The 14,302-nt window shown below is 48.9% G+C and overlaps 3 protein-coding genes across 3 annotated transcripts; 2 read left to right on the top strand and 1 right to left on the bottom strand.

The window, feature by feature from the left end:
* Positions 1-1,937: 1,937 nt before the first annotated feature.
* Positions 1,938-5,506, top strand: LOC119768945 (uncharacterized protein K02A2.6-like). The gene is made up of 2 exons (XM_038260782.1): positions 1,938-3,533; positions 3,584-5,506. The coding sequence occupies exons 1-2, from the start codon at positions 1,938-1,940 to the stop codon at positions 5,504-5,506; spliced, it is 3,519 nt and encodes a 1,172-aa protein (XP_038116710.1).
* Positions 5,507-5,574: 68 nt separating this feature from the next.
* On the top strand, positions 5,575-6,552 carry LOC119768944 (uncharacterized protein K02A2.6-like). Its single transcript, XM_038260781.1, has one exon. The coding sequence runs from the start codon at positions 5,575-5,577 to the stop codon at positions 6,550-6,552; it is 978 nt and encodes a 325-aa protein (XP_038116709.1).
* A 2,016-nt stretch (positions 6,553-8,568) lies between these two features.
* On the bottom strand, positions 8,569-13,151 carry LOC6036922 (proprotein convertase subtilisin/kexin type 5). The gene is made up of 2 exons (XM_038265598.1): positions 8,898-13,151; positions 8,569-8,834 (listed from the first exon to the last, which is right to left on the bottom strand). The coding sequence occupies exons 1-2, from the start codon at positions 13,015-13,017 to the stop codon at positions 8,665-8,667; spliced, it is 4,290 nt and encodes a 1,429-aa protein (XP_038121526.1). The 5' UTR covers positions 13,018-13,151; the 3' UTR covers positions 8,569-8,664.
* Between the last annotated feature and the right edge of the window lie 1,151 nt (positions 13,152-14,302).

The following is a 14,302-nucleotide window of genomic DNA, read 5'->3' as shown; positions in this document are numbered from 1 at the left end:
ACTTAACGGCCTAACAACAACTAAAGCCAGGCCCGACTTTTAACTTCCCCATACGATGGAATATTGAATGTTTGCTTAACCGTTGATTTCCATTTTTTTCTTTAAATGTCCATCGAAGGCTTACAGGGAGCGGCCGTGGCTGACTGGTTACGGTGTTCGCTTTGTAAGCGAATGGTTCTGGGTTCGATTCCCATCTGCTCCCAACGAGAAAGTTAAGAACACATAAATTTGAAATGATGAATATGAACGAAAAACTCAAAGTCGCTCGAGGCGTGGTTCGATCCCCCGTCCTTTGGATTGGTAAGCAAAAATGCTAACCACTAGGCCATGACGACTTAGTGAGCGTGGACTGGAATTAGGAATACTGTTTCAGAGAGCGAGTTGGTGGCGCTATAACCACGGCAAATAGTGTCCAGGGCATTCGTGGAAATACAATGTCCCATCCCAGAGGGTCCCGGAGTACCAAACCTTCTTAGCATGGTGCTCCCAACGAATACAACCAAATCTCGGAGCGTATGGTGGTGTGTCCCCACGCTTCTTCCTCCCCTGTCGATTCAGAATTGTGTTGTTGTTCGAACACTTAGTGCTCAAACTCAACCCAATTACGAGTCATCTCTGCGATACGGCTTTACGCAGTAGGCCTGGCCGCTTTAACGCTTGTGATGTTTCAATGCATTCCGATGCAATGGCGCACTACAAATGTTAATAAATGACAAGAAGAGTGCTAGGCGTCATCTAACCTAAGGCACTCTCCAGGATCCCTTCGAAAGATTGGCTGCGCTAGGGTCTGATTAGATTAGATTAGATTAGAAATGTCCATCGAAGGCTTACCGTCATCTGGGGTGAAGTGGGACAGCTGTTTTAGGATTGTTACTGCACAAGATTTGGATATTTTTTAATGGTTTCGGATAGAACAGACACAGATTAACAAAAAATAGTGTTTTGATTTCCAAACTTTTGAGTGCTCTAAAACCTGCTGTCCCTATTCAGACTGAAGTCCCGATTCGCCCCAGGTTACAGTACACATTCGAGTAACAAAAACAGATTCAGTGCAGATAGTCGCATGTTGTGTGAATACTATCGAGAAATTAAAAGTGAGAGTGTGTGCAACATGGAGTTAAACTTTCTGTGAAGTTGCTGTGAAGATTACCATGGCTCTTTGAAAAGTTTAACTCCATGTTGCACGCACACACTCTCACTTTTAATTTCTCGATAGCAAGATGTAAACTACAAGCAATGAAGCAGTTCAATGGTTACTGCTGGATATGGAATTGTGAGGATCCCTATCCACATGCACCACCACCTACAGCAGGACTCACGAGTGTTATTGCTGCATCACCTCGTCGACGTTAAAACAGCATCTTACAGTTGGTTGTGAACTTCTCCCGCGAGTACACTTCGTGTTTTTATAATTGTTTGTATCGCCTAATTAATAAAAATAATTTTAATGTGTTATTCGTTGTGTTGTTGATTTATGACCCCTCCAAAAGGACTTTTCACGGTCGTTACAGTTACGAAGCATACAGTTATTGTTTCTGTTGAGGACAGAGAAAGTGCGCGGAGTGCCCCCACCTTCCGCGCGCCGCTGGCTCACAAGTGGCTGCCAGTCTGCCACTGTGTGACGCAGCACAGCGCGTTCGATGTTTTATAAGCTGTCCCGTTTTGTGTTGTGCCATCGTGCCATTCTACTTCCGTCTGCGGACAAGAATAAACGTTTTAACTTGTACTAAGTCTGTTTTATTTCCGTTACGTTCGCTAGTCTATTTGCCCGTCGCGGGTAATCCAACGTCCAGCGCGCGTATACGACAGTGGCGACGAAAATTCGTCGAATCGCCGGGATTTTATTCGTTTTTTGAAGGTGGGAAACGTCCTAACCTAAAACAACAAAAATTTCGGCACCCGCGTGCAAACGAAGGAGGAGCTCCAGCGGATCCGAAATGAGCGACTCGGATGCCCAGCTCCTCTACCAGGAGCAGCTTCGCCAGGAACGACTGCGGCAGGAGCAGCTCCAGCAGGAACAACTGCGCCAAGAACAGCTCCAGCAGGAACAACTGCGCCAGGAACAGCTCCGGCAGGAACAACTGCGCCAAGAACAGCTGCAGGAACAGCGCCGGCAGGAACAACTCCAGCAGGAACAACTCCGTCAAGAACAACTCCGTCAAGAACAACTCCGCCAGCAGCAGCAGCTGCAGAATCCTGATCCGATGATCCGGATGATGGGGATGTTCGAGCAGCTGGTAGCTTCGGTGCAGCAAACTGTCCAGCAGCAGCAGCAGTTCATGGAGCGATTTTCAAGAAGCGCAACCCAGCCACCTCTCAACCCGGAACAGATCATCGACTCGCTTGCTGGGAACATCAAGGACTTCCGGTACGACGCCGACAACAGCGTAACCTTCGCGGCGTGGTACTCCCGGTACGACGATCTGTTCGCCCAAGACGCTGCCCGTCTGCAGGATGACGCCAAGGTCCGGCTATTGCTGCGAAAGCTCGGCCTTCCCGAGCACGAACGATACGTGAGTTTCATACTCCCCGCCGTCCCCAAGGACTTCAGCTTCGCCGACACCGTTGACACGCTCAAGAGCCTCTTCGGTGCGAAGGAATCGGTCGTGAGCAGGCGCTATCGGTGCCTCCAAATCTCGAAGCAGCCAACCGAGGATCACGTCTCGTACGCCTGCAGAGTGAACAAGCTTTGCGTCGAATTCGACTTAGGCAAACTCACCCAAGATGAGTTCAAATGCCTTGTTTACGTTTGCGGATTGAAGTCGGGGAGCGACGCCGAAATCCGTACGCGACTTCTTTCCAAGATCGAGGAGAACACTAACGTCACACTGCAGCAGCTGTCAGACGAGTGTCAGCGTCTACTAAACCTACAACATGACAACGCCATGATCGAGACGCCGTCAACCTCCGACGTAAACAAAGTCGAGCAACGATTCGAACGCAACAAAAGCAACAGGCGCGACCGAGATCAACAACCTTACGCTGCCGGCAAGTCCAAAAGCAAGCCGCCGCGTCCGTGCTGGTTTTGTGGAGCGGAACACTACGTCCGCGACTGCACCTTCCGGAACCACAAGTGCGCCGATTGCGGAGTCACCGGACATCGCGAGGGCTATTGCAGTTCTGCCAAGCCGCTGAAACCCTTCAAACGAGGAGGCCCGAGGGACTCGGTCAGCAGTAACGTGGTGGTTATCAACGAGTGCACGGTGCAGAAGCGACGGAGATTCGTTTCGGTTGATTTCGGCGGGACACTGATCCGGCTTCAACTGGACACAGCATCCGACATCACCGTGATCAGCAAGGAACTGTGGAGCGAAGTTGGCTGCCCAAGGTTATCGCCGCCCTCCGTTCGCGCTAAAACAGCTTCTGGGACGGAATTGTCGCTGAACGGCGAGTTCCGCTGCGACATCACCATCGCCGGAAGCACCCGCAACGAGCTGATCCGCGTAACCGAGAAACCACTCCAGCTGCTTGGCTCGGATCTTGTGGACAGCTTTGGGCTAGCATCCATCCCGATGGACAGCTACTGCTGCAACGTATCCAGCGTTCCCGACCCAGCGCCGGCACTCAAGTCGGCCTTCCCAAGGTGTTCAGCAAAAACCTCGGATTGTGCACCAAAACAAAGGTGAAGTTGGAGCTGAAAGAAAACTGCCGACCAGTTTTCTGTCCCAAACGTCCGGTGGCCTACGCGATGGTTGAGGCCGTCGACCGCGAACTGGACAGGTTGCAGCAGCTCAACATCATCACTCCGATCGACTACTCGGAGTGGGCCGCCCCGATTGTCGTGGTGCGGAAGGCCAACGGCTCCATCCGGATTTGCGGAGACTACTCCACCGGCCTCAACGCTGTCCTTCAGCCACACCAGTACCCGCTGCCGCTTCCAGAGGACATCTTCGCCAAGCTGGCCAACTGCAAGGTATTTAGCCAGATCGACCTCTCTGATGCTTTCTTGCAGGTTGAGGTAGACGAACAGGACCGCCACTTGCTCACGATCAACACCCATCGTGGCCTCTACCTCTACAACCGCCTTGCGCCCGGCGTCAAGAATGCCCCCGGCGCATTCCAGCAGATCACGTCCACCATGCTGGCCGGAATCCCAGCAGCGTCCTGCTATCTCGATGACGTCATCGTCGGCGGCGCAACCCAAGAAGAGCACGATCGCAACCTCAAAGCCGTTCTGCAACGTATTCAAGACTACGGCTTCACAATTCGTCTCGAGAAGTGCTCGTTTGGGAAGACTGAGATCCGCTACTTGGGGCACATCATCGACAGCCGCGGGCTGCGACCAGACTCTGCGAAGATCGAGGCCATTGTCAACATGCCGCCTCCTACTGATGTGTCTGGTGTTCGATCCTTCCTGGGCGCAATAAATTACTACGGGAAGTTCGTGCCTAACATGCGGATGCTGCGCTACCCAATCGACAAGCTGCTGAAGGAGGATGCGAAGTTTGTGTGGGACTCGGAGTGCCAAAAAGCTTTTGAGAAGTTCAAGCAAATCCTCACCTCCGGTCTGCTTCTTACACATTACGACCCAAGGCAGGAGATTATTGTCTCTGCTGACGCCTCATCCGTTGGACTCGGGGCGACGATCTCGCACAAGTTCCCCGATGGTTCTGTGAAGGTGGTCCAACACGCATCGCGAGCGCTCACGAAGGCGGAGCAGAACTACAGTCAGCCGGATCGCGAGGGTTTGGCCATCGTGTTTGCGGTTACAAAGTTCCACAAAATGATTTTTGGTCGGAGATTTTTGCTACAGACCGACCACGCGCCGCTACTTCGCATATTCGGGTCAAAAAAGGGGATTCCGGTCTACACAGCAAACCGGTTGCAACGCTTCGCACTGAACCTGCTCCTCTACGATTTCTCCATCCAGTACGTCTCCACCGACAAGTTTGGCGACGCCGACGTGCTATCTCGTCTGATCAATCAGCACGTACGACCAGAGGAGGACTACGTTATCGCCAGCGTCCGCCTAGAGGAGGACATCAGGTCAGTAGCCACGGAGTCGATTAATGCGTTGCCTCTCAGTTTTAGAGCCGTTGCCAAAAGCACCCAGTCCGATCCACAACTCCGCAAGATCTATCGGTACGTTCTTGAGGGTTGGCCAAGAGTGAAAGTCGCCGATCCGGAGATCCGGCGCTACCAAACCCGTGCCGACTCGCTCACCGTTGTGGACGGGTGCATCATGTTCGCCGAACGACTAGTCATCCCTGCTCAGCATCGCAAGCGGTGTCTGGAGCAGCTGCACCGAGGCCATCCTGGGATGGTGCGCATGAAGCAGATTGCCAGGAGCTACGTGTACTGGCCCAGCCTGGATGACGAAATCGTGGGCTACGTGAAAGCATGCCAGCCATGCGCCTCGGTAGCACGGTCCCCGCCGCACTCTGCTCCTGTGCCATGGCCGAAAGCAGCTGGCCCGTGGCAACGGATCCATATAGATTTTGCGGGACCGATCAACGGCGACTATTTCCTGATAGCAGTGGACTCCTTTCGAAGTGGCCTGAAGTAGTTCGCACGCAGCGCATCTCTGCCCACGCAACCATCGCTATCCTCCGCCGGATGTTTTCCCAACTCGGCATGCCTACTATCATCGTGAGCGACAACGGGACGCAGTTCACGAGTGCCGAATTTGCAGAGTTTTGCGCTTCGAACGGCATCCACCACACCACGACCGCTCCGTACCACCCGCAGTCCAACGGGCAAGCGGAACGATTCGTGGACACTTTCAAGCGTGCCGTCAAGAAGATTTCGGAGGGGAGAGGCACCATCGAAGAAGCTTTAGACATCTTCCTGTTGGCGTACCGCAGCACCCCAAACCGCTGCGCACCTGAGGGCAAGTCTCCAGCCGAGATAATGTTCGGTCGCAAAATCCGAACCTGTCTCGAACTACTTCGCCCACCTGCCGATCCCGAACCGCCCCAGAAGGAAGACCAACGTCGAAGCTTCGCCAAGCAAGACCTCGTGTACGCTCAAGTTCACTCCGGCAACGCATGGAAATGGACACCTGGAGTCATCCTCGAGCGGATTGGAAGTGTGATGTACAACGTGCACGTCGGCAACCAACGCGTCATCCGCTCGCACATCAACCAACTGCGAAGTCGTTCCGAGAGCGGACCAGCTGCTTCACTGCGTGCCAAACCGAAAGCGCTGCCGTTAGACGTCCTACTCGGTGAGTGGAAGCTTACGCAACCGTCGTTGGTCCTTGAGCTGCCACCGTTGAGCCCGATGCAGTTGACGCCGTGTCCGTCTTCTCCCGAGCTTGCGGACCCTCCTGAGACGCAAACGAGCGCGTCCAGTACACCACGCCCGTCAACCCCAGAATCTCCGGACCAAGTTGAGACGCCGCCGTGTGCGTCCTCTACGCCGCGTCCTGGATCGCTACCTCCACAAGAGAGTGGTGCAACACCATCTTCTTCGGCTGCGTCGTCGTTGTCTTCCTCGTCTTCATCAAGTACGTCGGAGCCAACCATCGTGCCGCAGCTGGTACCTGAACTTCGGCGTTCCGATAGGAATCGTAGACCGCCTGTAAGATTCGACTACTACCAGCTGTATTAAGAGGGGAGATGTTGAGGACAGAGAAAGTGCGCGGAGTGCCCCCACCTTCCGCGCGCCGCTGGCTCACAAGTGGCTGCCAGTCTGCCACTGTGTGACGCAGCACAGCGCGTTCGATGTTTTATAAGCTGTCCCGTTTTGTGTTGTGCCATCGTGCCATTCTACTTCCGTCTGCGGACAAGAATAAACGTTTTAACTTGTACTAAGTCTGTTTTATTTCCGTTACGTTCGCTAGTCTATTTGCCCGTCGCGGGTAATCCAACGTCCAGCGCGCGTATACGACAGTTTCCATCCAGGAGATTTAGTCAACAGACAGATTAGTTTTGGATATGAAACAAATGTTACTCTAAAAACGCATTACGATACACTAAAGCTATTTTGGAAAGCAGAAAACATAAAGAAGCTGATTTCCGGGATTCGATGTAATTAGAAACGTGTCGATTGATTACATGCACTGCGTGTTACTAGGCTCATTAAGAAATAGGTCGCAAAAATTGACGGAATGTTAAGTTCGTGTAAATTTCGAGACGTGCACAAAAAGTTTCAGACAGAGGGAAATGGAAGGCGAATTATTGTGCACAGTTCAGTTTAGTATCTTTAATTGAAAAACTCTCGCACACTGATTTGGATCACTATTTGCTTTTAGTCAAATCCATGGATAACCACTCTGTTGCAACAATTTCTCAAAGCATGTTTGATGTGATGACGAGGATAGTCAGAATCTAGAGCAATAATGGCAGAATTGATTGCAGCAAACTCCCAACTCCAGAGGCGTTTTCGATGTTAACCACATCGCATCCAAGCCTGGCCCATTGCTGCATCAAGAGGTCCAGATCAATCAATCGAAGATGCAGACTCCAATCAAACAACCTGCAGCCCAGCAAAGCCTCAAGCAGGAAGACACCGTGTTTGCTCGACAATGGAAACAATCCACTTTTATTTTTATTATTTATACCTAAGGCTACCAACTGTACGGATTTTTTCCTTACCATACGGATTTTCGAACCTCTTCGCGGATTTTTAACAGGCCGGAATTTTTGTAGGGAATTTTACGCATAATAAGGATTTGTACGGAATTTTAACAACTTTTTAATCATTGAATTGCTTTTTTGATTTGCTCGAAGCTTTTGTTAACTATATTATTTTGTTTTTCTGTGAGTTTGATTTAAAAAGGGAGACTTTTTTTTAGGTTTCCTCAATTCATACTTGATTATCAATAATTCTAGAGTTGAGTGTCTTTCATATGTTGATAGGACCTTTTAAAAAAAGCTCTAGAATTGTTCTTTTAGAAATTCCTTAATAAACATATTTATCCCTTTCCAAAGGCTTTCTAAAACTTGTGAAAACATTTGAACATTTGAATTAACAAATCTATGGTTTTTTAAAGGTCCTATAAACTGTTGTGTTTCACATGCGGGTGGTAGTTAATTTATTTCAGGCAGCTTTAACATGTTTGTCATTCGCTGCCCTCCCATGCGGGAGTCTCGACCAAATTTCCCGGGAATCGAGAGGTCCAAAAATGATCGATTTCCCGGGAATTCCCGCTCGTCACCCTCTCTCTATTCACATGTTATAGGACCTTTTCAATAAAACAAAACTCTGGAAAAGCGACCGTGAAAACACTAAGAACGATATTATTCGTAAAAGCAAACTTGACATTTCATAAACTTTTAAACGTTTAACAAAACAATTGAAGAACATAATGATTTGATTCAAATCACGGTTTATTTTATGAATACTTTTAACGTGCAAGTCATAAGCACTCTGATAGCATTTTGTGAAATTTGTTAGCTATAAAAACGACACAATTTTATATGTTTATGTCTCAAATTTATTAAATTTAATTCATCTAAATAATTCATTGACAGTTTTTGTTATACCATGGTGTCAAGTCGGCAAAGTGTACGGATTTTTGCACAGCAAGAGTTGGTAGCCTTATTTACACCCTATTCGGAAAATAATAATATTTTTTTTTATTAAACATTTTATTGGTAATCAAACTTTATTAAGCTCAACTTCAAAACATATTTCGACAAGTTTTATGATTAATTTCCTAGGCTCCTACTGAAACCTAATTTCACATTAAAGACTGAACTAACACAAGCTCGACACCATTCAGTCAACACAGTTGTCCCCTCGGCAACCATCCTCCCTCGAGCATCCTTCGGTCGGTTTCGGTTCTTCGCCGCAAAAATCGTTCACGTTCAGATAGTGACTACATCCTGGACAGTAATCGTAACAGGACTTGGAACAGTCGTAGTCCCCTCCAGTACAGTCGGAACAATCTAAAAAGAGTCATAGAAATGTAACGATCTTTCTCTACTGAAAATCAAGTCTGTTCAACAAACCATATTCAGCCTCTTCGTCTCCGTTATCTTCGGTGTAATCCTCATCAGCTTCATCGGTACGAACTGGCATCACCAGCACCTCATTCTCGTCGTCATAGTCCGAAATTTCGACCGTCAGCGTAATGTTTTGACCTTCACGGCAGTAGCGAGATTCAATGTTCTCAAAATGCTTATTAGTACAGCTCCACTCGTCGTCGTATTTGGTACAAATCTTCGGTGAAATCACCGTGCAGGAGTAAAATTCGGCTTGCACCGGCACAGCCACCACGCTTTCTTCGTTGGAGCTGTGAACCTGTTCTCTTGTTTCATTGCTGATCACCAACGGTGCACTGTCAATTCCCTGCCACGATGCGCTGGATCCGACGGAAGAGGCAACGTAGTGCAGATTGGTATTACCCAAATTAGCAAAGAAATCATCGAAAATATCTCCGCTGGGCTCTGAAGCGGTGATGGCCACATCTACGGGTCTTGGATCGGTACTGATAACAGTTGAAATGATTGGGCCAGGACTGATTGCTTGTCCAGCTATGATTTGAGAGCTGATGGTTTGTCCAGGGTAAGGCACTGGAAAACCAACATCGGGAAGGGGTGCGATGGGTGCTACAGGTTGAACAGGATCGCTGCATACCGTCTTCGCGCAAAGTCCCATCTCCAGATTGTATCCTGCTGGACAAGAAACCGCAGTGTATTCCACCTTGACGCACAGCGATCCCTTTAGGCTGTACCCGCTGGGACAAGTCTGCAGCGTGACGACTCGGTCGGTTACGCAACGTTCTTCTCGCAGGGTATAATTTGGAGGGCATGTGGCCGCAACCGAAATGGCTCTGATACACATCGAGCTACTGTACTTGAATCCTTCGGGACACTGAGGTCGATCAACGACGCAGTAATTCTGCGCGAGCCGGCTTCGATCCGGACAAGACGGGCTCTCGTAACGGTTTTGAATGCAGTGGTTCTCTACAAAATTATAATCATCCGGACAGTTGGGACCTGGAGCAATGCACTTGCCGTCCAGCAGAGTTCCCACAGTGCAGTGGATAGTAGCGTACTGTAACTTGACGCAAACGCCACCAGTGAAACGGTAATCTGTGGGACATTCCGGATTACGCACACAATAACTACCCATCATGACCGTTTGCGCAGGACACTGCGGCATTTGATAGGTATGCTTCACACATGCCCCTTGTTGTGCCTTGAATCCAGCCTCACAAATTGGTTGACCTGCTACGCAAACATTGCCCTGCAGGGTAGAACCCGCTGGACACGAAACCGCATCGTGGCGATCTCGAACGCACTCCTCCCGTTCAATGCGGTACTCGCTGGGACAGATCAGATCCTTAGAAACGCAACGGTTGTAGTCGATGAAGAATCCATGCGGGCACTGTGCTGGAATGTGATCCGGCCGAGAGCATTGACCCGAGATCATCTGGTAGCCTTGGTCACACCTAGCCGATCCAACGCAAACGTCCTGCTGTAAGCGACTGTTCGGTGGACAAGAAATAGGCTTACGGTGAATCTTCGTACATGTTCCACTGCGAAGATCATAACCATTGTCACACGTGGGACCAGGAACAACACACTGGTTGTCTATCAGTCTTGCACCCGTCGGACAAACAGGGGTCCGTTGTTCGCTTTTAACACAATAATTGTCAGCGAAGCGATATCCTTCGGAACATGTGAAAGCAGCCACGCAAAAGTCATCTCGAACAATGTAACCCACGGGACAACGAGGTACTTCGTACTCTACCTTTTGGCAGACATTGTCACGCAGCTGTAATCCCGAAACACAAACCGGTGGTGCGACACAGTAGTTCTTCATCTTACGAATGCCTGACGGACAAACCGAAGGCTTCTCAACAAGTTTAGTGCATATGCCACTTATCAATCGATAGCCGGTGCTGCAGTCCGGATACATGTAAACACACCTGTTGTTCTTCAAGTGGAATCCAGCTCGACAGTTTGGTGGCATACGTTCGTACTGAACGCACTGTCCATCCACCATGTTCGTACCCTCTGCACAACTCATTGGGTAATTGTACACACACTCGTTGTTCACTAGTTGAGATCCTGCTGCACATTGCATTGCGACAGTGTAGCTGCGGGTACACATTCCACCGATCATCTCAAATCCAGCAGCACAGGTTGCGGCCACCGGCGCTGTTTGACCGATCAGCGCTTGCGGCTGAACAATTGGCTGGACGACTGGCTGTACTAACTGTTGAGCAACACCGCAAGATCCACATGATCCAGCTCCGCACATCCAGTTGTATCCGCACGGTTGTTGGTTACAGATTCCAGCGCAGGGCTGCTGCTGTTGGATACATCCAGTTGCGCATGGAGTTGGTAAGGCCGGAAGCTGTTGCATAGCGCCATAACAGGCACCATTTTGGAAATATGTGCCTCCAGGACAGGTCGGCTGCACCGTTTCATACATACGACATTCGCCATTCATGATAGTTGCTCCAAAAGGGCACGTTGCTGTTGTCTTGACACGGCACTGGTTTTGGTAAAACTCGGCATTCGGTGGACAGGTTGGGTTAACCTTGTGTACGCGAACACACGTTCCTTCGCGTAGTTCAAATCCAGAAATGCATTCAAGATCATTGCTTATGCACATGCCTTGTTCGTACCTTGAATTCTCCGGACACGAGACTGGTCCGACCATGCGTTGCCGACAAACTCCTTGCTCCAGAACGTACCCACTGTCACACGTTGGTAGGGCAAGGCAGTATCCTCGTTTGTAGACAAATCCACTCGGACAACCCGGCTGAGCCGACTGCTCTCTAACGCACTGGGAATCCTTCAGTAGGAATCCAGCCGAACATGCTTGTCCGCCAGCCAGTCTGCAGTATCCGTCACGGTAGTATGATCCGTCGGGGCAAATTGGCGCCCTCTGATCTTGCATAACACATATTCCGTCCTTGAGCTCAAAGCCACGATCACAGCTTGGGGTTGATTGTACGCACCTACCATGAAGCAGATAGCTTCCCGATGGGCACTTTTCGACACTATGTTCCACTCGTACACATTCGCCATTTTTGATAGTGTAATCAGCATCACACGAAACACGCTCACTGACACACTCGCCTTCGGTGTACCGGAAGCCCTTATCGCAAATGGCTGGACGACGGTCGTACTTTACGCACTGTCCGTACCGCTGGTCGTACTCGTAACCACCGCGGCACAGAGGCTGATCCGACACACAGTAGCCTCGCTCGAAACGCGATCCCGGTGGGCATCGGATTGGCTGTCGGTCGTGCTCAACGCAGTATCCATCCTGAAGAACTCCAGAGGAGCAGCGCACTTCTTTGGTGATGCACTGTCTATCTTGCATGTAACTTCCGGGTGGACATCTGGCTTGATCTTGTCGCGTTTGCACACACTGGCTGTTGTTGAGGGTGAAGCCCGATGGACAAGTCGGTTCCGATACTACGCAGTAGTTGTCTACAAAGCGCGAAGAACCCTGACACTGGACCGGCACCGAATGTTCCAGAACGCATCGTCCATTAACGGAGGTATAGTTTCCTGGACATATCGGGTTAGGATACTGACATACTCCACCGTTGAGTACAGTTCCGTTCGGACAGACCGCTGGTACATCTACAACACTGACGCAACGACCGTACTCATCCATCCTGAACTGTACTGGACACTCCGCATCCACAACGCAATCTCCAAGTCGTAGCTCACCTCGGTAACATCTGGCCGGTTGTCGATCATACCGGATGCACTTGTCCTGACTCAGGGTGTAGCCTTGCAGACAGACAAGAGGGGCGATATTGGTAGAAGTTATGGACTCCGTCTGGGAGGGTTGAGATTCCTGCTTCATGCACTGCGTTCCGGTGAACGTGTAATTAGTTGCACAGGTTGGAACTTTTGTATCCTTAGTACACTGAGTAGCTAACTCGGCCGGAATACGGTGGCACATGTTGTTGTACATCTGGTACCCGGTGGGACAAACAGGTTGCTGGCACTGGTTACCAATCAGTTGATAGCCGGCCGGACAGTACGTTTGGCGGACTATGCAGCGGCCATTCTCCAGATTACTTCCTGGGGGGCAAATGATGGGTTGTGTGTAGGGACAAGCCCCCTGAGGTCGGTAGCCACATGGCGTCGCCATCAGTTGACGCGCCGAGCGATTCTTGGGTGTCTCATCAGCCTCTTCGGTCAGATTGAACGTTTGGAGACTCTTTCTCAAATTGATGGCCCGCGCTGGTTCTGCAAGCGCAACCAGCAGAACGACCCACAACGGGAAAACGACCGTTGATCGCATCTGGAAAAAGAAACGATTTTTGAAACTCCGTTAGTCCAAGGTTTTCCTACTTTTTCAGACGTTACGTAATTCCATTATATTTCAAATTTAGAAAAAGATTATGCAAATTTTGAACTTATTGTTCGAGCTACCCAAAGGCTTATTAAATTCATTAGTTTGATTTTAACATCAACTTTTACCACTATGAACAATTTTAAAATTCGTACTTACCATGAAATCCACTCTTCCAAACAGTTTCGCAAATTTATAAAACCATCCTTTCTCGCGAAACACCCGGAGCAAACTGAGCGAGCGATCTGGAGGGGTTTTTTAAATAATCACCAAATTTCGCACGATTTTGACCTATGTTGACCCGATCGGTCCGTTCCAAGAAATCATCAGGCTGAGTATTTCGAACAAACATTGTAGCAACTTATCATCAATCGTGTTCTCGTAGCCATGATCTATGTTCTAAGAATAGTTGATAGAATGAAGGTTGTGTGGGTACAGAGGTTGAAACTTAAAGTAATCTTTTTTTAAACCTAATATCGAAGTACTTTGCATAGTATTTTTGATTTTGATTATTATTATTTATGCAAGTTATATAAATTCACAAACTTCTTGTTTTTCCATTTCCGAGAATGACTCGGTTATTATAAGATAACACTGACCTACAAAAATTGACAAAAATGACTGCGCAGGTTTAACTCGAGGGGAAGCATGAAGTTTAAGGTCCCCAGAACCACATGTACTTTAAATTTTTCAAAAATATTTAGACATGGCCGAATGGTTTTTCTCCAAAGTTTGTATGGAGAATAAGGGCGGTTCGTCGCTATTGCATACAAGCAAAAAATTACATGCAATATGTGGGAGTAGCGAACAGCACTAATTCTCCATACAAACTTTGGAGAAAAACCATTCGGCCTTGTGTAAATATTTTTGAAAAAATCAAAGTACTCGTGGTTTCGGGGACCCAAAACTTCATGCTACCTCTCGAGTTGAACCTGCGCAGAATTTTTGTTGGTCAGTGTAATGATTTGAAATTAACCAATCCTTTTCTTAGAAATATTGCTTAGAATTATTATCAGTTATTAAGCTGGTCTAGTTTATTGCGCACATAGATTCCCATGTATTTTCGAACTGGATTGAAGTT

This window comes from Culex quinquefasciatus, chromosome 3 (assembly GCF_015732765.1).
Source record: "Culex quinquefasciatus strain JHB chromosome 3, VPISU_Cqui_1.0_pri_paternal, whole genome shotgun sequence".
In the NCBI taxonomy this organism is placed as follows: domain Eukaryota; kingdom Metazoa; phylum Arthropoda; class Insecta; order Diptera; family Culicidae; genus Culex; species Culex quinquefasciatus.
Note: the sequence above shows the minus strand (reverse complement) of the source record. Positions and strands in the feature narration are given on the sequence as shown.

Excerpts from the sequence above, each read along its gene's own strand:
- LOC119768945 (XM_038260782.1), top strand. The coding sequence starts at position 1,938 with ATGAGCGACTCGGATGCCCAGCTCCTCTACCAGGAGCAGCTTCGCCAG. Across the intron at positions 3,534-3,583 it reads TGGACAGCTACTGCTGCAAC|GTGTTCAGCAAAAACCTCGG; the intron begins GTATCCAGCGTT and ends GGCCTTCCCAAG.
- LOC119768944 (XM_038260781.1), top strand. The coding sequence starts at position 5,575 with ATGCCTACTATCATCGTGAGCGACAACGGGACGCAGTTCACGAGTGCC.
- LOC6036922 (XM_038265598.1), bottom strand. The coding sequence starts at position 13,017 with ATGGCGACGCCATGTGGCTACCGACCTCAGGGGGCTTGTCCCTACACA. Across the intron at positions 8,835-8,897 it reads AGACGAAGAGGCTGAATATG|ATTGTTCCGACTGTACTGGA; the intron begins GTTTGTTGAACA and ends GACTCTTTTTAG.